The 24,467-nt window shown below is 37.5% G+C and overlaps 1 protein-coding gene across 1 annotated transcript in view; it reads right to left on the bottom strand.

Moving 5' to 3' along the window:
- The window catches only part of PTPRN2 (protein tyrosine phosphatase receptor type N2), a gene marked incomplete at both ends in the record, with an annotated part of 644,991 nt that overhangs the window by 480,822 nt on the left and 139,702 nt on the right, over nt 1–24,467 (bottom strand). Inside the window, one exon of the mRNA XM_080338634.1 lies at nt 2,557–2,670. Within this exon, the coding sequence (XP_080194760.1) occupies nt 2,557–2,670 (114 nt within the window). The remainder of the gene's footprint in view (nt 1–2,556; nt 2,671–24,467) is intronic.

The following is a 24,467-nucleotide window of genomic DNA, read 5'->3' as shown; positions in this document are numbered from 1 at the left end:
CCAAAACAAAACAAACAAAACAACAACAAAAATAGTGCCATTAGAAAAGTAAATAAATAAGAACCTAGAAAACCACTCAAGTTACTAACATCCATGATGTCTGGTCCTTAACTGTATATATATCTAATAAAAATAGAAAGTGTTCAATATAGATTTTATTAGAAGTTTTAATTATTGTGGGACCTACTATGTAGTCTTTCAAGAGAAATTAGTCCTGCTTTTTACAAAAGGGAGACAACAAATGCTGTCCCTTATCCCTTCCAGGAAAGCTGGGCATTACCAAGCAGAACTAGCCAGTATTCTTGTGGAAAGGAGAACTGGATATTGTGTAGATAAAGGAAATAAGACCTTTGAAAAAAGCAAGCCCTTTCTTGAGGTTACCTGAAACATTTTTTGTGGACCTGACAATGTCTGGCTTATCTATACTGCAGAAATGGTCATAATGTTTTGTGCACACCTTGCAGGAGAAAAGCGTTCACTGTGTAAGTGACCATCATAGCCAGTGAACATGACCTAAGGGCTGGATGTATCACATCTGATAGCACCAGCAAACAGCAGAGTTTTCTCTGCGCAACCCAGTGTCAGTTAATCTGATAAGCCTGTATTGATTCTATTCCTTCCGTATTTCTGTCCTCACTAAACACTTCGGAATTTGCCAAGGATACTGAGAGAAAAAAAAAATAAAATCCCATGATTTTATCACATCAATCACTCGAACAAGGGCATTCTAGCATTCTATTATCTTTTACATTTATATTTAAGATTCTCATCTATGGGCTACCCACAGGCCACAAAAACTGCCTGCAAAAGTTTTCTATCAGTTCAAAGCATATATATGTTTGTGTAGGCACCCCTAAATGTCATGAGTGAGGAAACAGAAAAGCAAAAGTACTTTCACTTTCCACCATGGTTTAAACCTCTGAATCCCTTTTCATTCTTTTCCAATGAAAAAGTGTGAGACAAGTCCAAATTTCAACACCCAAGTTTCCTTAAAAGAAGCATATTGCAGTTTACTGCAACAGGTCCTTCCAGGGAGACAGGCTGCTGATAATAGATCTCAGGGAGGGCTGATTTACTGCTCAGAGAAGCATTTCATAGGGGCTGGTCACCTGAATTCAGCTGAGCTAACCAAAATGTGATGGTAGTCAGGGAGATGGAGATACATAAGCATAATTTGAGATGGCGTGGGACAACCCACCAGCCTCTGTGTGCCCCTCCAGAAGGTCTCTCACCTACATCCTCGTGAGGGAAGGTTTACATAGGACTCATCACCGATATTCAGGCAATGTAAAGGAGTGCTGGCTGTCCATGAAAGTATAATCAACCTAGTATCAGTTTAGGTGTCTTGTATGATGAATTTCCCCTCTTTCTTCACTGTATTTAGAGAGCTTATTTAGAGAGCTTTGCCACTCGTACAATGTTATCCTGATGAAATAGTATTTCCGTCAATTTGCTTGCATAATTTAGCCTTTAGGCAATGACAAGTGAAAGAGCCACAAGTACTATTCACAGGTAACTGTAAATCACCCAAGAGTTACTATTATACAATCAAGTTTTGCCAAGTTTGCTTCATTTGGATGGGCTGCTGGACAGGAAATAAATCCCTGGAAATTTTTTGAATCCTCTGAATCAGTGGTTTCCAAACTAGAAGCCCAGTCTCTAAGTATAGTCATGAATTTCTAATAAATCAATTTTATCCTCATGATTAAACTACCATAATACAATATTACTAGTTTGTAATTGAGATTGTAACTGGAAAATAATGAACAACAAACTCCAAAACACATGATACAAGTGCAAAATAACCATTTTAACAATCCTCTTGGAACTATTTAGGTTACAAAGATTTCTTGGTCCTATGGCTGTCTACAACAGAGGTATATTTAATGTATTAATACCTGTCATCTCCTGGCTGAACTAGTTTCACCACAATGCTTTCAGACATGATCCTTATCAATACACAACAATACCTAAAACATTTGTTCACCTCCTTGGCTTTCACTTTATCCAAATTTTCATTTGACGGTTCAAGTTTTGCCATTCAGAAGCCAGAACATCCTTTCCAGTTTTGGAAAGGACATGGAGATTAATTTCAGAAAATTGAAGAAAAATTAAATGGAACACAGTAGATGCAGCTTGTAATGAAATCAGAGCAATTCTACTTATCTGAATTCATTAGAAAGTTGAAAACTGTTTGCAGCTTGCTAGAAGTTGTGTGTTTTCTGCCCATGCACTCTGAAATATGCTGTGATGCCACATAGCAAATTATTTTTCTTTCCTGCTGACTTATTTATATGACACCAGCATCCGTAGACGCTAAAATTTGATTGTATAGAGTGTCAGCCACAGACAGGCACTATGTAGGGAGGAGGCACCTCTCCTGAAATTGCTTCACAAAGTCCTTGTTGCAGATTCAGTGAGTCAGAAGGCACTTTACTTTTTATAAGGTCTGTATTACCGGGTGTTAAGAAAACTTCTGAAGATGTCACCTCAGAGGGAGCACAAAATAATTGTAACCCCAACGCAACTAACCCCGCTCCAGAGTTTTTACTGTACCTCTGTGCGAGAGCTTCTCCAGGATGATCCTCAGCCGCTGCAGAACAGGAGGTGAAATGTCATATTTATAGATGTCTATTACCGGCACTCGCTGACATCTCCCAAATATTCCATCTGCAGGAAAGAGAAAAAGAAAAGGAAAAATCTACATTCCATTTTCTGACAGGAAGAAATGCGTGATGAGATGCGCATTTCCAATGTCTCCTAATTATATAATGAAGGAACCGTTTAAAAGACACTTTAAAAAGCTATCAAAGGAGTACTGAAGCCATGAAATAGGCTATTTTCCATCTAAATAGATAAATACTAGAAAAAATATTAGTTGGAGGAAGATTTTATTGTACAAGTTAGACATACAGATTATTTTATGAAGTAATTCAGACTTCTGCCTCTCAAATCTTTTGAAGTAGCACTTCTCTACTGACAATTCAGTGGGGAAAAAAAGTAACGTTCAGCACCTACTCTGTTGCAGATGAAAAGTGCAGCATCCAGAAATATAAATACTAATTTGCAGAAACCATGAGGATTTGCAGAAACATTTTTAATGCAGGGGATGTGCGTTAGGCATTGGTAAATGAGAACTGAATCCGTAATGGTGAGCAAAGGCTCATTTCAAGAAGTACCCTCTAATGAATGCAATAAAAGAAAGCTGCTCACAGAACAATGAGATATTAATGTGGCCTAATTTATTTAGCTCAATTCCATTTGTCTAAAATGACAGACTCTTCTCATCAATGTCTTTTCAAATCACACCTTCTAATTAATTTAGCTTCTTATTAGTCTTTATTTAGAGAATTGTTCATTTTGAGACAAGCTTCCTGTATATGTGTGGGAGGAACAGGGAGTTCAAACATTCAAATTACCTTTCTCTCTTTCATACAAAAGCCTAATTCAGAGCCTAGGTGCTTCACATCCAATCTGACCATCTGCAATTCTGGGCCTCCGAGAAAGAAAGTGGTTTCATGTATTGTTCACAACAGTTCTCTTCTATATGGTGATCCAAAGGAAGCAATTTAAATGCAACAAGTTTAATTAGCAAAATATTCCCCTGCAGTACGAGTTTTAACAGAGTAATTACTTCAGCTCTGATATTACATCCATCCTCAAAAAGAATAGCTGTATGAGATTAGCAGAAAATAACAGTGAGTATTAATTTTCCAATGTCCATTACTTTCTCTGCTGCTTCACAGAGCTAAAAGGCTACAAATGGGAACTACTGGCCCAGCTGTTCACTAAACACAAATAATGGCACAAAAGGAAATAAACCAATCTAGGATGCAGAAAAAGGGCATTATTAGCCTCCACTGTTAAACACAAATACCTCATTGAAATCAGCCAACTTTTGCTTTCTTTGCCTTTCCAATCCTCCTGTCACTTACAACTGCCAAATTAAGTTGATCCAAATTAAAAACTTACCTCTGAGTTTAATTTTGTTATTGGAGACTACGTTTAATTTAGAAACCACATACGCAGATCTGGGTTTTCTGCCATATAACGTATAAAACAGTCTAAGAGCAGATAAAAATATCTGTTTAAAAACCTGTTGCAGTAGGAAAGTATATAAATATCAGTCACTTCTAAAAGGTTGGATAATAGGAATATAACAAGGTCCTGATTCAGAATGGAATACTGGAACATTTCAGTGTTTGTTCAAAAGATTGTTCAAAATTAAACATAACTTGAAATAGCCAGCTCTATTTTGGAATGCCACCATTATCAGCTACAAATAATTAGGACAAAATCTATGTTTATATCAACAACAAAAATTCCTTTTTAAAAATAAAGTACCTAAAAAAATTATTATCTTAAAGTCCACAAAAGCGTACACATTCAAAATGAAGTTTTTGCATTAAGTATCATTTCAAGATATCTCGACGCAAAAGCTAATTCGCTCACAAACTCTAAAAGAGACCTAACCTTTTTTTCTAAAAGCAGAGTTTTCAGAAACCTTTAGCCAACTGCCTTTGAATAGAACAAAACCTATTTAAATTCTAAAATGAACAATTAGCACATGGGCCTGAGCTGCATTATACAATCCATCCAAAAACACTGGGACTGCTTAGGGAGAAACTGCAAGTTATTTTGGGTTTTTTTTGCTTGAAATACGGGTAGGGTATAAGCAGCTTTGAAGAGGCGGCAATCACTAACAGCGCTCTGCTCAGTGCGGTACTGGGAGAGCCGGGGAGCACAACGCCCCAAGGAGCGGTTGGCAAATACCATCTCTAAAATACAGAGGGTCTTTATAGTGGGGATTACAGCTGGAGTTGTGCAAATAGTAGATTTCATAGTTTAGTTCAGTAGGGTTTTGGGGTTTTTTTTTAAAAAAAAAAGTAGCAATTTTCCTAGGTTTTTCTATTTGTTTGGGATTTTTTTTTTTGGTTGGGGTTGGTTTATTTGGGTTTTATCATTCTTTGATTACAACATCTCTGTGGTAAGCATTCCATTTTCAGGGTACCTCTTTAACCTTTTTAAAAATTACATAGATTGGGGGACAGGGGAAAGGCAGGTGAGAATGATTTAACAAACAAAAAAATGTTCCCATCTTTTTCTTCCTAAAAAATCTATTCTGCAGATGGGGCCCAAATTCCAAAATGGCTCAGATCCAGCACAAACCTCATTTTCACTTCAATTACAGTAATGTTTAAAAACTTTGCAGCCCAGTCTGCCACAGACTATCCAAAACCAGCGTGGTCTTTCCAGTAAGTGAATACATGGTGTGACTTTCCAGCCGAGTGCAGGGTGATGTGGGGCTGTTCTAGTGTTGGTGTCTGAGCTCCCTGTCGTGCACACCTTGGACCTCCAAATTGCCCAAAGATGTCATGAAACAAAAACGCAAATGGAAGAGCTCCCAAATTTTACAGTAACTGTCGTATGGTAGAGGAGATTCAAAGCACAAGTGATGCTTTAATAACCACCACCCAAGGAAAAGTTCTGTATGCCTATAGCTGTTAAGACAGTGTTCATACTGAACTTTGATTAAAATAGCATTCTGAGAAGGAAGGTGATATGCAAAAGAGTTCTGCTTTTTACGCATGCTCAGAATGAGGGAAGAGTGAGACAACCGATCAATATACACATATGGTTGCTATTAAGGTGCTGTCATTTGGTAACCATTAGCAAAGAGTGGTATCTGAAATTTCCATAGCAATATAAGTTATACTTAGACCTGGAAATATCTCTGTTAACAGCGTGGTGATATTGACTTTTAGGCGGCTTCTACATTTGTTTCCAAAGAAGATACTAAAATAGAAGAATAATATACCAAAGGAGACAGTGAGAAGCTTCTTTATGTATTTCGCTATTTTGCTAACAGGTTTCTTATTTGAGAAAAAATGCAAGCATTTTTTTTTCTTTTTACGAGCTGCTGTTTAAAGTCTTGATTTTTTACAAATACACATTACAAAGCTAGATACTAACACTACAAGATACAAATTTGACATACCCCAGGTGCCCAACGAGATCTTGAATAGTGGCAGATGAACCTATTTTATTAGAGACAACAACCTGGAGCACGTGTATTTACTCTGAATATTTATCAACTTCTAACGAAAAAATTACAGCTGACAGATTAAACCGTGAACAAGTCAAAACACAAGTTCTGGAAAGGTGATTTTTGTGAGAGGTTTAGAAGGAAATGAAAAACACGCATCTTAATTCATTATTTTGCCCATTTGCCGTTAATTAGTGGATATTTATTACTTCTCCTACCCACTGAGGAGCAAAGCACCATGTTACATTCATGACTGACATCTAGGTATCAAATTATATAAAAGAAGGGCACAAAAAATTATAGTTTAAAACAGTTTTGAAGAGTTGATTGTGCCAGCAGGTTCACTTGGTAAGGTAGACAGGCATCATGTGCTTAACAGGTACTTAAAAGATCTTTGGAAACTCTCACTGAGTGCCCATCTTCACCGTGCAGGCAAGACTATTTGTGGGCAGCTGATTCATTCAATTCCTTTTAAGTAGAGTTTCCTACATAAAATAACAGTGCCCTTGGCTAGAGAAATATATTCCATCCTGGAACCACCAAGTATGGCTAATCTGACAATTGAAACTAAGACCTGTACAAGACTTGGCACTGTTTTGAATAATACCAGCAAAAAAAGAAGAGTTCTTGTTGACCAAAGCTATGAGGATTGGTAGAGATAATGGAGACTGATGAAAGCTTGACAGATGTAAATTAAAAGAGTGCGTTTTGCACTCATCAATTATTTAGATCCACACACAGAGAAATTTTCACATGGTGCTGACAGGTGACCTTTGCAAAGGAGCCTTCAAGCAGATGCTTTGAAGCACTAGTTCTGCTCTTCGAGCTTCCAGCAGCAGCTGGAAAGGGGGTGGCTGTCCAGAGAGAGACAGGATTCGCATTCATGGGTCGACCAATGCTTCAGCTGCCTTGCCCTAATTACCTGACAATTGTTAAAAAATTATAAAGTAGAGCTTTGTACAAAATGTAAGTTTTGTCCCCTATTGCAGGCAGTGTCCATTGTTCTTGAGTCATCAAAGTAAACAAGAAAGTCCAGTGACAAAGGGCCTCTGCTGCCACTTTTGACTGGGTCATTCGTGCTCTTGCAGTCAATCAGAGAAAGTCCTCTGATGTTGCTGCAGAGTTTTCGGTGGGCATCATTCTCCAGCAGCCTAACCTTCTGTAAGAAAAAGATTCATTCTTCTCACTGAATATGGACATTACTTAAACCTACAGCTTGGGGAAGGAGCGTGAAGAGGCTGTAAGATCCAAGAAAAGTCCAGAACTAATGAAAAGGCCAGTGCTTGCAGTCTTATAACCCAAGGTTAGAGCCTGGCTTGCCTACTGGAAAGATTAAATCATTTTCCAATGGGAAGCATAACATCTGCATCTCAAAAGTCTCACGATACTGGACTTCAAGGTCACACATGTTAAATGTTTTAGGAAGTATGAAATAGATTATTAAAATATTTTGCTCTTCTCTCCCTGCTATTTCTCTGCAGTAAGGTGTTTGTTTTCAGAATTATTTTTAAAAAAGTTACAGTTCTGTTAAGTTGCATTCCAGGAGGCTTATTCAGACCATGTAGTCCACAAACCCACATTCAGCATTTACAAATAAGCTCTTCCACAAACAGCATCTTTTCAATATTCCACTTACTAAAAAAATATTTGTTTGTAAGTTATACTTCTACTTTTAAATTGCCTTTCCATGTGAGGGTGAGGTCATGCAGATAGAGCAACAGTGGCTTCCACAGTGTCATTTCTCATGCAATGTTTTGAAAATATCCCTCCAATGCTTGCTAGCAGCAAATGCTTACAAATCTCACTGCAGCAGTTCGTCAGAAAAGCTGCTGCTTGCGATCACGGTGAACTGCATTGCAAACCTGCAGCGCTCCACCGAGAATGCTGCCTCTCCTTCCTTGGAGCCAATCTCCCCGTGTTAAACTTTGCAAACCTTTTTACTCTTATTTTGCTTATCTGTGTGGAACCTCAATAGTCCTGCGTTGTTTCCCATTCAGAGCAGTAACACTGGCACCTAGTGGACAGTTTCCTGCTCGGGGATCAGTCCTGGAGCAAACATTATTTACCTTCTGCATTTAGGCGCTTTTAGATCCATTTGACTTCATCTGCAATCCACAGCTACGCAGCTACAACACCCTCAGTCCACCCTGTCCTTCCCTACTATCCTGATGGCTGATAGGCATGTGGAAGTTTTTAACGCAGTTATTTAAAATTAAGAAATGCAATACGGAAAAAAAATTTAAAAGTTAGAATATTTGTTTCTAGAAGAAACGCATTATTAAAACAAGTAAGCAAAGTGCATACAGATTGTTTTAGAAGCAGTACATCCTGGTATTCTACATTTGCTAGTGTGTACAGCAAAAACCATTATTAAATAAAAGTAAATCAACAGTAAATAACAAAGCATAATTTTTTTGTTGATTTATGTTGTGGATTCAATAGAAACACCATAAGAAGCAGAAAAATAACCAATGTGAGATGTCCTGAACTTGAAAAACAAAAAGTATCCAACAAGAAAATACTATGCAGCAGATACTCTTACTAACAGAGCTGTAAGTACAACCTTCCTCAGCTACTAAATAAACTGCTGCCTGAAGGGCAAAGGTAACTTTGTGAATTCTGCTGAAAGCCAGACCACCTCACAGTCCTATAAAAGGACTAACAAGATTTAATGCCTTTCCTCACCTTTTTGTACACAAATACTTAAGGAAAAAGCAGATGGCAGGCCTGCTTGCAACTGAAAAAAAACCCCAAAATGTTTCCGCTGATTGAAAGAACTGGACGGCATGTTAGTGATTATGAAAGTGCTCATATGAAAAGATAGAAGTTCACATTAAGAGCAGCATTAGTTAGCTGTTGTGCAAACACTCTGATAGGGTTGGGATTTGCAAAGCTCAGGATCATCCTGCGGCACATCTGAGAAAGAATAAGTAGATCCTCTGGGGGCTACAGTCCCCTTGTCTTAAGGAGTAATTCCAAAAGCAAGTTCTGGAGAACCCTGATCTTCCCTCACCAGTTTAAGTGGTGGATTGCACAGTCCCAAAATATTATGCACATTTTCATTTGCAAGAGGGGTGTTTTTTGAAGTTACAACAGAAATCTTTAAATTGTAGAGAGAGTACCTAAAAAAATCATATTCTTTCTTGAGTCCAGCAAAAAAAAGGAGGGAGAGGACTGTGAAAAAGCTAGCTACAGTTTAACAAAGCAAGAAGAGAGATGGTTTGCCATGAAAAGAAGTGCTGCCTGCTTCCAAAAAGCCCCTAACTTATTCAGCTAAGAGAATGAGAGCTCCAGATTTCAATGCCTACTTTCTGCAATTCAGAGCACAGAAATGAACCTCACTCTTAACAGGTCATTCAGAGGCCTCCCAGCCACAGAAATAATGACCATATCTTGGGAGGAGAGGGCAGGAGGGTGTTTAAGGAAAGGAAAAAGTAGGGATGAAAAGAAAGCAAATCTTAAATTTTTGCTGCTAGAGCTGGTGTTCCAGTTGAATAATGCTTGGATAATTTGGTACTTCTTAGAGAAACAAACTTGAATTTTCCATGGCCTCATAGTTAACCACGTGCAAGGAAAGTTGTGCTTTTTGGCTTCATGATGAGGACATAAAGGGATGACAAAGCAGTGACATATTCCACATCCAGATGATCAATGTTGATCACAAAGGAAAAAAAACCCACCCCACAAAAAATCACCATCACACCCCTCAAGATGATCTATTTGTTATGTATTAAGAGGACTAAGCAAAACTCCTTAATATTAACTATGATATCTTGAAGAAAAAAGAGCTTGCAATCAAAACCATCTGAATGGGAAATACTTTTTTTTGGTCAATACTGGTAATAAAGGGAAAAGGGAGGAAAGACTTCAACATACAACTCCTCCTCCAAAAGGAAAAATACTTCAAATTCAATTGTAAGTCAAGTATTAGTAGGCTTACAAAAAAGCTCTCATTTCTTTATCATATTTAGTAATTGGACTGCAAGATTAACATGTAAGTTTATACTTTACATTGCAATCTCAGAGAGAAATCTGAGCCATATATTACCCCCGATTTGTCTTCTCCAGAAGACAGAACACTGCACTGAATTCTGACCACATGATGAATAGAAAGATATGAATAAACTAGAGAAGTTAAGAAAGAAAGGAGTTCAGGGCTTAAGGATCTATCTGATGCTTTATGGGAAAAGACTAAAAGTTTATGCAACCTGGTTGATTAATTATTTATGACATTATTGCGAGAAATGGAGTGAAGAGACAAAAATGAACAATCTGAATCAGAACAAGTTTCAAGCAGGGAGAAACTGTTCTGAAGCTGTTCAGCTCCCTCCTGGATGAGTAATGGAACTCCTGTTGCTTGTACTGTTTAAAATTAATCCAGAGCAATGGGGAATGATGAAACATGAACAATTCTTTTTTTTACTCAATATGCATTTATGAACAGAGGTTACTGGAGGGAGTAAGAATTTATTTATGGAGGCAATCAGATGCAAATATACTAATGCTTATTTATGCACACTAATTTTCCAAGTATCACTGAGACGTACTTCAGTCACTTCAAGGATCCCCATTACATTTTCGGTTGATGCCAAGAACCACTTTGGTGCTGGCAATGTCTTCACTGTGTGATGAGGCTGTAGCTGCTCTTGCATCTGTATTCCCAAGGCATAAATAACTCTGCAAGGAAATATGTTCAGCAAAATGGATTTCTGCATTAATTTTCATTTTGTATTAAAATACAAAATAGTGAAAGGTTTAACTTGTGCTGTTTAAGTTCCAAGAGCTTATAAGAGTTAGTTATTACAGGTCTGCAGGAGACAATGTCCTCATGAAAACATGACTAATGACCATTCCATTCATATTCATCAGATGCAGTACCTAATAGTCAGAGCAAACTTGGTTTACTTCTGACCTTTGCCAAACTCAAAGTTTCCTAGATCTTTGCAGGCAAGATGTATTGAGACAGCAGATTACTTTTGTAATCTGAGCTACTGAATTTATTCCTAAATGAAATTGACTTCAGACATGCATGAAATTATAGTAATAAAGATCTCCATCTTGTTCCCTCGCTGCAAAGTATCACAAAAATTATGGAAAATCATGTTATGCCAACCTGAACGCATCAGCAGAAATTTTAAATTCATTCCTTTATGAAGAGGAGGGGAAATCCTTCTAAACTGGGGTAACTTCACAGAGTGCTGCACCCTGTGGATTGATTAAAACTGTTGCGAGCTATCTCAGAAATCTCTCCACCTTGCTCGAGCATGAAATCTCAGCACGCCTACAGAAGCCACAGCACATCGAGCCGTCTCTGGCAGTTCCCTTGTTGACACTGGAACAGCCGAGAACCTCCCCTTGAACTTGGACAGAGCGATACCAACAGCTTCTGCTGAACAGGCTGGAGTGTGTGAAAAATCTGAAAGTTTTCAAGAAAACTGTGCTTTAAAATAGCTAAATAGGATGTTACATACCTGGCCCCTCCGTTCCAGAAGGACAGGGAACTGATGGACAGAGTCCAGTGCAGGGCAACAAAGATGATGAAGGGAGTGGAGCATCTCCTGTGTGAGGAAAGGCTGAGGGAGCTGGGGCTCTTGAGCTTGGAGGAGACTGAGGGGTCATGCCATTAATGTTTACAGATAGATAAAGGGTGAGTGTCACAAAGATGGAGCCAGGCTCTTCTCAGTGAGAACCAATGATGGGACAAGAGGTAATGGGTTCAAACCAAAACACAAAAGGTTCCACTTAAATTTAAGAAGAAACTTCTCAGTAAGGGTGACAAAGCCTGGAACAGGCTGCCCAGGAAGGTTGTGGAGTCTCCTGCTCTGGAGACATTCAAAACCTGCCTGGATACCTTCCCATGTAACCTCATCTGGGTGTTCCTGCTCCAGCAGGGGGATTGGACTGGATGATCTTTCAAGGTCCCTTCCAGTCCCTGACACTCTGTGATTCTGTGATATGTAGGAGCACCTATCAGCAGCTGCATCTAGAGATACTATTTCTACCACAATGCCTGGTCTGGATGCAGCTGTTCCCACCATGTGACTGCACCTGAGTACATCCTGCAGCTTTGATAACAGCAACAGGTAGAGAACAGGAGATATTTCAGTCTTTCTCACTTGGTTCATACCCCAGCATTCAGTCTGAGACAATACAGGGCAAAAACACTCAGGAAGTTCGCAGATATAAAGGTTGGAATCGGGAGGTGATGTCATTCAGCATGCAGCACTGATGAGGTCAGCGTGGGAATTACAGAGTTCTGGTGTCCAAATTTTAAAATGAGCGATAAATTTTAGAAATGACATTGAGGAAAGCAAAAGAGATTATCTAAAGGCTGGAAAAAGCCCTACAGTGAAATGCCTTTTTCAGCATAGAAATCTTCAGAAAAGAGGATGATCTTTTGTCTCTATAAGTGAGCCTGCAGACAGATAAAATGATATGGGAACAGAGATCTGGAGCAGGACTGTGAGCGGTTTCTGAAGTATTGAATTTTCATCAGTTTTGTGGGTTACAGTTCATAACAACTTTTAAGATTTGCAGTGTTGGAAATGATGGTACAAGTGAATCTCAAAAGCAAAAATTTCCTGCTTTTACAATGCACATGGAGACTCCTCAATGCATGTGAAATGTTCAGTCTCCAATTGCTTCCAGATTCATTAACAGAATACATCCAGCTCATAGGAAATATTTAACATTTTAGCATATTTACAGGTTGAAATGCGCTTTTTAATATACTGTAGACAAAAGCCATAATCTAACTGGAGTTTGGGGGCAGAATTTAAGCTTAAGAGTCACCTGCAATTTGAGCGGTTAAGTACAGTTGTATATTCAGTAAATGCACTTCTTAAAAGATGACAGAACTTTTAAAAATATTAATTTTGAACAAAGTATTCATACTACAAAAAAAAAAGGAAGTAACAGTTCATCAAATATGCAAAACAGCAAAAATATGCAAAAAAGCTTGAAAGTCAGGAGTACAAGATCAGCAAAAAAAACCCATTGTAGTGATACTTTACTAATGAGTGCTATACTGTATCTTTCTAAATTTCTCCCTCATACTGTATTGCTTATGAAGTGACAGATTCTTGCTTGGGATAACAAAACTACACAGAAAATAGTCCATCTGTTTGATGCCTCTTATACTCCAGCTGAATACTCTTCCAGGCAGAAACCATCACCTTTTTTTAATATGTTTTGCTAGAGATAACAAAAAGGACTGCAATCCTAAGTGAAGGAAAATGCCTCTACCCAAAAAACTATTATTCTGAAGCTTCTGCTGGGTTATTGAAAATAACACATGTTTAAATAAAATAACTGAATTTATGACACTATCACCCAGACCTGTGAACAAAGGCAACTTTTCTCTACGCGTGTCACCTCAGAGTTTCTCTCCTCTACCAGTGCTTTGCCATTCCCCAGTTATTCAACCAGTCGAGCCTACGCTCCTGTTCTGGCCAACATAAAGTTTTGCAAAGACCTCTGCAGAGGCAGAAATGTAAACAGAACTGTACAACCAGTAATGAAAGGAAAAGCATAAAGCAACGTTTTAAAATTGTGGGAGGAAAAAGAAACAAGCCTGAAAAAGCCGCCACCTCCTATCCCTGGCCATACTTCAGTTCTAATTTGCCCATCGACATAATCCTTCTCTCATTAAACTAAATTTGGATATAGTGAAACTAGAAAGATTTCCAAGCCACACACAGATATATAAACAGATATTGATACACCTAGACATTTTTGTTGGAACTACAACTTCATTTTCTCCCAAAGGCATCAACTAAAATAGACAATTTTTATCTGTTAATCCAACTCCCGCATATCTAGTAAATGGTTTAATTTTACAGCATATTCAATTTATTTCTTCGCAGTCACTAAGAACAGGAGTCAGAGACGACTGTTACAAGTTTTGCTGCTATTCTCAGTGTTTACAAATGGACAATGTAGGAACAGAACCTTCCACTTCTCTCACATCTGGAGCATCACCCTTTTAAACATGAACGTTCACCCCAAAGTCTAGAAAGGACAGTACAGAACACAACCTGTAAATTTTAATAGATTCAAGACTTTAAAGGCTGCACCCTAAGTCTCCTACACAAATATTATTTGCCTCCAAGTTCATATTCAGCCCAAACCACTGACTGCTGTCATATTTGGTGCAACTTGTTATGGGTGGAAAGATAAGCAGCAGGGCAGCAAAAAGAGGAGGTTTATCTATGGCAGCTAATCTCCTCAATCAACAGCACTCAGCTCTGCTTAACAGCCGTTGCCAAGTAACGGGGACCAGCTTTTCTTATCGGCTTCATAATGTTTCATTGACTATTCAGACTAGAATAGAAAGCTGTGACACTCAGGGTTATAAGCAGCACAAAATGAAAATGGCATATTATGTGGTATGAAGAAGAGAAATCTTTTAGCCCTCACCTTATCTGGACAGTGACTGTTACTCAAAAAAAAAATCTATCATTTTCTGCTCTGCTTATTTTAATATCACAAAACAAACAGAAAAATATATTTACATAAATAAGATTTTTTTTTTTAACATTGCTGGCAGATGCTCAGCAATTCACTGACGTTACTGATACCTCTTATACAGAGAGACAAGGGTTGTGCAGATCCCTATTACGTTACTGAAAAGCAAGCGTTTGTTGCTTATTCTAAAGCTATTGCAGCAGCTTCAATGCTTTGAGGGATGTCTTCTCACAGTAGGTGGGATATTCCTCAAACCTTTATAACCATGACCAGAATAAGACAATCTATGCAAAACTGACAGCATTACATTTCTTTAACAGTATTACTACTTCTCTCTCCTGTCTTCATCTCTGCACAGATTCTGATTCTCTGTTCAGATACTGACACTCTTCATGTACTGGAATAGGAATAGCAAAACCTTATAGCACCTCTTCTGATTATGATTTTTAGTATAAACACCTTTTCTGATTCTCTGCTTACTAAAATTTAAATCTGGGGCCATCTAGAATCATGAGGAATTGTAACTGTCATTGTACTTGTGTGTTATAATCAGCATATACAGAATTGTATCATTACCCACCACAGGAAAACTGGTAAATAAGAGAATATACTTAGACACATTCACTGTATCAGAGAACTTAATTGTATACTGCCCAAATTAGAAAATAAACGTTTACCTTTATTCCATCCTGAAGAATAATTAATCATCCCCAAGTCACCATTTCCAGAGAACTATGACCCCTCAAAATTTTGTCTTTGATGTGTATTTACCCATGGCCAGAAAATGGAAGGAATATCCTGGAACAAACTTTACACTCATGGAATTTCCTGTCTTTCAGACAAAGCTGAGTTTGGATTTAAGGCAAATATTTATAAGCATTTGAGGTAGCAAGTACTTCTAAAGGATGTCATGTTACCCAGTCTTTTTCCACACAAACCCCAATGCGTTCAGTTACTGTTAAGTACATCCCTACATTTAAATTCATTCCAAGTCTCCCAGATCCTACTGGGAATATTTCCACACTTAACTTTTTGCTTAAGCAATTGTCTGTACTGCAGCCTCAGTGTTCCATGGCTGTCTCAGCTTTCCCAAAATTTCAGAAAAATCTGAAAAAAATTAAAAGGAGTTGGAAAATGCTGCAAGTATCATATCACATCCTTCAGGAAATTTTAAAGCTTTGCTGTAATATGGAGTCCATAGGACAAATATTGCCTGCTGAAGAAGAAACACACCTTTCTAGCACTGAAGTTTCCTACGCAGATGGAATTTCAAAGTACTGATTACACTTAGGTTGAAACATCTTACATGAACATGATACAGTCTGATACAACTACAGGCTCTCTTACATTCAGAATGGTGCTGATGAATTCATTTCACAAAGGCATAATTTTTGGCCTTCTTTCAGTGCAAAATAACTTCTGAGATATACTCCCAAATCTCACCACACTCTCACTAGCAAATCCACAGTTTTGTCTAGACAGTGTATTTAGATGACCTAGAGCAGGATTATCGATTTCTCCGCCTATTCATCTCCTTCCATTTTTCAACGTTAACAAGGATAGTGAAATTGCAAATAAGTGAAAGTATTATTTCTAAGAACAAATAAAGGCAATGTTTCTTCTCATACTAAATGGCCTGAGTTTTAGGAAAAAATGTTTTAAATCTTATTCAGCCCAACAAACCTTGCATACGAGATTAGACAGTGAAGTTAGGAGTGTAGTTACTACAAGTTTCCTCCAGATCTGACAAAGACAGAGGGGCATGTGCTGAACATCATGTCGCTAAACTAAAATCTAAAGCATTAAATTGAATAGGTATGTGCCTTGACATGAATAAAGTCACAAGACTTCGATAAACCGCTTAGACATAAAAAACAAATTCTAAAAAAGATCTGTGGATCCAGCCTTAGCTTAGGGGCTACTATCAGTTTTCACCCAGCTGGGTTTTCAGCTAACAAACACTAAGAAGAAGTGTTACAACTATTTCAGTTGAGTACAAATAAGAAAGTCATAGAAGGTTCAAATAGAGAGGTGTTGAGTTTTCTTTTGTTGCTCAAACAAGTAAATTAATACATTTATTACTCATTTGACTCTATTGATTTATCACTAATTGAATCTATCTATATGAAATTATTAGTATTTCAGTACCTTAAGAAGCATTATTTTAACCAGAGTGCAGCAACACACACCCAAAAAAATTTCTAAATATTTTGCCTTCACTACACTTCCATGAAGATACAGAAACTGTAGGAAAAAAAAGGTAACATAGGTAATTTTGATACTTAAGACTTTCTCTTTTCGCTCTGAGTCAGGGAATGTTAAGTTCTTAGTCATGGGGAGGTTACAAGTTTCATTAAAAGCAAACAATAGCATAGACAGAAAGAGCCAGAATGTATCTCCTCCTTTTGAGCTCAGAGCGAATGTAGCCTGATATGAGAGACCTCTTTAGACATGACCACATTAGTGCCATGTAGAAGGACTGCAAGTGATAGCAGAACTAAAGTTTAAAGTCCCATCAGGAAGATTGCACCAACTCTTGGGGCTAAGAACTCTTATATCAGGAAGTATCCATCACCTGAAGTTTTCTCTTAACATATTCAAGAAAAACAACTAATTCTCTGGCAGTTCATAAAGAGTATCACATCTTAAAAATCCATTTAAATTTCTCTTTGAATAGTGTATAATTGCTCCTTTACTCCTGTGCCATATCAGTAGTGACATTACTTTGGAACATTCACATCAGGATCCCTCAGGGACAGATTTTCAAAGCTGAGGAGCAAGGAATAAAAATATCAGATAGGCAGAGGTATGGAGATCCACAATTTTGTGTGTGCATGGAATCAGCCATACAGGCTGTCTCAGGCAAGCAAAGACAAACTGCAAGTGCAGATACAGGGAGCATTTCCATATTATGATATACAACCTAAGGAAGATGGCAGAGGCTACTGCCTCTGTGTTTTGACTTCAATCCCACGGGGATCCTGTTCCAAAATTGTAATTTAAAAATCCTCATCAGGTTGTTTCAGTCTCTTCATACTTTTGGTAGCTGGAGTGGAAAAAAGGGGGAAGGAATTGGCTGAATGGGCTGAAAAGGGGGAAGGAATTTAGCCACGCTAAACAGGCACTGGAATAAAAAAAATTGCAAAGAAATATGAAAAAAAATACTTTATATGAAGTACAAAATCTTATACTCAAAAAAACCAGGCCTGTCAGTAATTACAATATTACAAGGAGATATAGTTTCCATATAGATCCATCATTAGGCATCATTCTAGCAGAACCATTAGAAGTGCTCTCTTTTTACCTACAGGCAAAGCACTTATCATAAGCTGCTTCTGTACATTTAAGGAATTGATTTCAACAGCACTCTGGGTTTGGGTTTCCTTTTTTTTTTGTAAGAAGGCTTCAGAATAATTTCTATAAAACCAACATGGATCATCTTTAATTACTGCATTGCAACCACGGCTATTTAAAAACCCAGTCTCAGCAAAGTAGATGACAAACATTAATGAGCAGTAATGCACACATGGTATTGTAAATGAAAGGATAATGAAAGCAATTTATTTGAAAATTAAAATATGATTAAGAATGGCAGCCTGTACTAGGACCCAGATGCCAACAGAAAGCAACCAACGTGCAAGCTGACTCTCATTCATTTGGGAACCGTATGAAATTCCTTTCCTTTCTTTGGCAGTTTTTTAACATAAAGTATCTTAACTAAAAGACAGCATGTATACACTGGAAGCCACAAGACCTATGGAGATTTTTAGAAGTAGTAAAGATCACTACAGGGAAAATCTCCAAGAGAGAGAGTATATTTAGAAGATATTTCAAGTTTTAGGTAAGATGAAGTGCCTACCTTAACTCTGGAGACACTGTCAGTTCTTCACTCACACTCAGCAGAGTCACCAAACTGAGGTCAGGTGAACCTGGAGCGTGTCTCCAACAGCACATGCTCACACCAGGACTTAATTAGGAACAGGACACTTGGGAAAGCCCAGAAAGCAGATGCACTGGAGTTAGCCAAACACATATAGAAGAGGTCTACAAGCAATTTAACTACAATAGTGGTCTTCTTCACATGTGTTGAGAAGCCTTTCTGAGACTATGAAGGTATATTTAGGGTCTAAATTGGTTCCACCAGTATAGTGTAGGATGTTAGTTCAAGTCTTCATCATTTCAAGGACCTCTGAATTTTGCTCCAAATCAGAGTATAGCATATCTTGAAAACCTGAATTAGTATTAGGTACTAAAATAAAAATGCTATTTTTGTTGGTTTTGTTTGTTTGGGGGATTTTTTGTTTTGTGTTTGTTGGGTTTTTTGTTGATTTTTTTTTTTGGGGGGGGGGGGAGGGGGAGGAGGGTGGTTTAGTTTTGCTTTTAAGGCATCTATCTGCTTATCCTAAGTTTCCATTGACACAAAAGCAAACCAAACTCAGCAGATTGCTATTGTTGTCATATACGCTCACATTTAAGCACTCAACTTTGAAAATTTAACCTAAGTAACTTCATCAGAGGCAATATGTCAGAGCTGGTTGAGCTGCATAACAAATTACTGGACCATATGTCTCCAAGACCTAAAAATATGTCAGGACATTTAAAAAACCCAAACACTGAGAAAGGCTGAATGTATAAAAATGTGAATGAGAAAGTATGAACATAGTAGTAGTTACATTTATCCAGTCCTAAAATTACATTCGGCACTCTGAAGGCAACTGCGAAGTTTATGTGGCCCTCCGTGAAAAGAAGTCTGACACCCCTGGACTAGACCTTTGCTATAGGCCCCTTCCAACGTAAAGATTCTATTCTAATGTTCAGCTTCGAAACAAAACAGAATGCTATGCTACTATTAACAGGATTTTGTTGTAAATTTACTAAAATGTTTATACAGTGTTTACAAGATTTGTAGCCTAAGAATGATCAAGGTAATCAATCAATAGCTTCTTTCACTATATTTTCTTGAACAAGTTTATATTTTATATATATAAGTCACTTATCCATCTATCAAAAGACACCTCAGAAAAACAAACTTAATCAACATGGCTCCCAAGAACTGGTATTTTCCAGTGTATCTAGGGTCTGAGGAGACCTTCTTACTCCATAGTTGGCTCTGCAGTAAACACAACTCCTCCTAGCAAGAATGTGCACTGTTGAACACTGCAGACCTCTTCCAACCATTTTTGTCTTGGATAAATTACTATATTACATGTAATATCTACATATATATTACAACTGTATAACTCAATTCCTAATTATCTAAAACAAAACTGGCAAGTTTTTAGGGGTAACAGATGTAACCCAGCTGAGCTGAACTGGTACCTTATCACTAACAGCACAGAAAAGACAAAGAAAACAGTTCTATCTGTAGAACTCGATGTCTTAACAAAATATTCCCTGGCCAGAATACAATTCCCCCCCACCCTTATTTTTCCCCTACTGTTGCATTGCTTTAGCTATTACTAATTTTTACAAAGATTCTTAGGATTTTCAGCTTCTAATTATTTCTTTTCTATCAGTCAAGCCAATCACTCAACACATCTTCTAAAAACTGCTTCGATCTCTGTTTGAACAATGTCATTTTGGGGTAGGTGACAAGGGCTAATCATCAATGAAAAAATATAAATAGAACAAATGGCTGCTTAAAAATATATTTTAATCCTTAAGAAATCCACTGGGATATTAACAAAAGGTGGTTTTGTCTGCAAAAAGGCATTAACATAGCCATTTATAAAACTAATAGGAAAGCGAGCACTGCTCCAGTAATAATGAAAGTACACTGCAGAATAACATTATGGAAATAGGATACCAAATTGAAGAATTGACCTTGGGGCCCTGGCTTATCCTGGATGAAGATGACTTGTGAAATGAAAATTTGGCTGTAATTTGCTCTTGCTTTCCCTAAAAGGTTGAAGACATTTCTATTCCAAATGAGTAAAACAACTGTTAATTTCCTAGCATTGAGCAGGGTATTCTTAAATATAGTAATTTAAGTGCATTCAAATACATTTTCAAGACCTATTCTTATTCTTAGAAAAACAGAATTGCTTTTCTGTGATTTGTATCAATCATTTTTAACAGTTAATTTTTAAATCACTTCAGGGAAAAGTACCTGCTACAACTGAATCAGTTGGATGCACTATACTTAAGTATCAAGTGTTTATTCTTGTTTTAACAGGATCCATTGGTCTGAGCATTTGATACTCTAAGTGAATGTGACATGCAGAACATAAGGACATTCCTTCAATTAATCATATTGCTTTCAAATAATGGTAAAAACTTATCTGTTACAGAGAAAGAAAAAAAAACAACACTAAAAATATGAGCTTCACAGTTTTGTTTAACATGAGATTAATTCGTAATGGCCATCAATGCATCCATTTCTTGGAATGGACAAGTGTCATAATATGGTGGTTAAAGTCAGAATTGAAATAAATAACCAAAAAAGCAAGAGTCACAGATGGGTCATACTACACGCAAAGTCAAAAATTCACATACAGTATTGTCCTTGAAGGTACTGGGCATATATTAAACAGCACCAAGAACCAAAGGAAAGGAACATTTGCTATAAGATCCACTAGCTTTCCAGCATGTGTTTTACACTGGTAATTTTGATTATTGGTAGAGTATCAGGGAATATGTTTTAAATGTAAACATATAACAAAAATCCATTCTCATATATTTACATATAATTATTTTATATGTGTATATTATATTAAAATACTATATATACACATATAAAATAAAACACTAATTTTAAAAACTCTCCTCCAAGGACACTACATCCACAAATGAGTATTTATAGTGTTGAGACATAGATAAACAAGTGAGCTTGGCAATACCAGCCAGAACAACAAACAAGAATAAACACAGTCCTGTTCCCTGAATATACTTTACACGCTTCACAGAGGAGAATTTCAGGAAGGAATCTGAAGGACGGCTTTAAGCTGGGTTACGAATGGTTACAAGCAGCTTCTCTCAAACATGGGAGATGTAAGGGAGAAGGGCAAAGGTGCTTATTTGAAAATGAATACAAAGAAGATAAAGCTTGAGGTAACTGGTAAAACAGAAAAAGGAATTAAAACCTGTGTTATTTATAAGAAATAGGCCTAATACATTCTGAGCCTGTATTCAAGATGAGAAAAATTCTCAAATTACATCTAAACACAGAGATTCTAAGTTTGCTACGTACTTTAACATATTTCAAATTAAAAAACAAATAAAACATTTTTCAAATTAGCCAAATTTTAGAGAATCCTCCTGTTCAGAATACTATTGATTTTCTTTTGTTTAGTAAAATGGAATCAAGCACAAACACTGAAAACCTTTCAGAAATCCATGATTTCCAATAAAATATTATTCAGTAGCAGTATACCAGTCTTGTTTCATCCTACAGTAGATTAATATTTCATCTATTTCTTTACACCAGAGATAACAAAGTAATACAATTTGTATTTCTTGTGCTCATCAAGCTGCAGTCCCACGCTAAGAGCCCAACATCTCTATATGCACTTGCAAACTCAACCACACCACAGAACCCTCCTGGCCACTGGCATTTGTCCCCCGCATCACTGACATGTTGGAAAGGTCTTTGGGATGGTTTTGTCCCAACTAATACTCTTGCACACTGACCGCATCGATAGTTCATGAGCTACAACATTTCAAGGCAGCACATCTGTCCACCTGGTCATTGGAGATGGATGGCTGGATGCTACTCAAATGTTGGGCCAGAAAATGGGTCCTGGCCATTTTTGGAGCCCATACAGCCACGTATTTTTAAGTGCACAACATAAACAGCATTGGTAGTTGATCCTCTCTAAGATTTTTTTTTTTAGTCTGAAAGACCTATGCAACTCACAAGCACCTGAGACCATTAACAGACAGCACAGCAACTGAGTTTGAAGCCAAGTATAGGATATGAAGAATGAAAGGAACTTCCACACGCACATCACACAACTCCTCTGGTAAAAATACATCTTAATCTTCAAGATGTTTCCCACTTTTTCTTTTATAGTTTCTACCTGAAGGCAGGCTCAAGAGCCAACTCTTGGAAGGATCCTCTAAGTCCAATTTTGAACCTACCCATGAGCCATTACTACCGATCTGTTCGTATGCTAATACTGGCCTTTAGCTTAAAGAGCTCTTTTCTCTCCCTGGTATTTTATCAGCAACATACTTACAGATATCAGCTGCATCATCAGGTATCATCTGCATATCAGGTATCATCTCTCTGGCTTAATCTGCAAGGCTAAATAGAATGTCCTCCTCTAGCCTCCTCACTGATGAGAGACTTCATTCTCTAATCTTATTACCAGCCTTTTTTTCTGCACACGCTCCAGTTTCAACTAAATCTTTTTCAACATATTTGAAAGAAAATGTGCACAAGAGTATCTCAGGTCATCTCTCGTTAAGGCTGGATACACTGCTCCTTGTTTATCTCTGCTGCCATGTGCCTGGATAGATCCATAATAAAATTGTCCATTGTCTTTCACAGGAACCTCATAGCAAGGAGGCACAATCATCCCACATTTGAAAAATAGATTCAGGCACTTCTCTTCCTCTGCCATTTCCAATGGGGAATATTCTGATAGTTGAGCTTTTAGTCCTCAACTGCTTGACCTCACACTTTGTACTGTTCCTATGACTCTGTATCATTCTTCTTCTCAAAGCTACATGTTCTTTTCAGCATAATATTCCTCTTTTTATCACAAAAGCAGCTCAGTTTTCTGTCAGCACTATCTTAATTCTCGTCCTAAAGTCACTGATAAAAATACAAAGTGAGATCTTTTACAAAATCAATTCTTTAGAAATTCTTTTAGGAAGCTCGGTCCAAGTACTTCCCTCATCAATACTGCAATTTGTGGTAATCTATTAAGACACTGTACTCACTTTATGATTCCTTTAATAGTGTCTGTACTCTGCAGATTAAACTGAAGTTTCTTATACAGACCAATCAAGTGCTTTATTGATGCCACTGCCACCATTCCCTGTCGAGAAACTTAGTTCTTCAAAAATACAACAGGACAAAACAAAGAAAACCTCTTTAGGCCACTGATATGTTGCATCTGGGGTAGGTTTATACTGTTGTCTTCCCATTCAGCTCCGATCAGAGTAGAAGTTCTTTCAGGAAACTTAGCAAGATTATTCAGCATCAGTCCCATAAACAAGTTTCTCTTAGTTATAGTAACTTCCATTTTTGCTAATGATTACTCATCTTGGTTAGCATCAATCTCACAAAACTCAAGCCAAGTATTAACAGAGCCATAGGATTGTCTCCTTTGATAACTTTCATCGCCATGGGAGTAGTTCAGCCAGTAAATCTCTTGTTACTTTATTAACTGGAACATTAACCAGTGAGGGGTAATTCTATGAACTGAAGCTTTGTTTGTGTATCTCCTGTCCATTTACAAGGCCACATTTTGAATAACTACTTCCAGACAGATATTTTAGTAACACATGGTCTGACCAGCCACACCCATTAACCAGGAAAAAAAAAAATAAAATAATAATAATAATCAATATATACATTCTGATAATATTAAGTTTCTTGGATCTAATATTTAGATGATGAGTCAGAAAAGCATTAAGGGAGAAGAAGCAGAATAGGTCTGATGCAATAACATATCTCAACAGATTTCACAGGCTAAAAATAAAAGTCTGATGCCCAGATACCCCTAAGAACATCCTGTGCTCCTGACACATGCAACTCCTTCCTACTCCCTCAGTGACCATCTCTGTCCATTTCAAAACACAGCAACGGAGCTGCTGGCAGGACACACAGGAGCTCCCAGCTCTGCGCACTCACAATTTGGCATCTCTTTTCCAGCACTTGCACACCTACTAGTTCTTCTGGAAACCACAACAGCAAAGGTTCTTACAGTAGTTAGCATGATGTCTATGCCTTTCATATGCAGTTGCATTTAATATTTTAATAATTTCTTTAGAAAACAAATGTAAC

The sequence above is a fragment of the Nesoenas mayeri genome, assembly GCF_963082525.1.
Source record: "Nesoenas mayeri genome assembly, chromosome: 2".
NCBI classification, from domain to species: domain Eukaryota; kingdom Metazoa; phylum Chordata; class Aves; order Columbiformes; family Columbidae; genus Nesoenas; species Nesoenas mayeri.
Note: the sequence above shows the minus strand (reverse complement) of the source record. Positions and strands in the feature narration are given on the sequence as shown.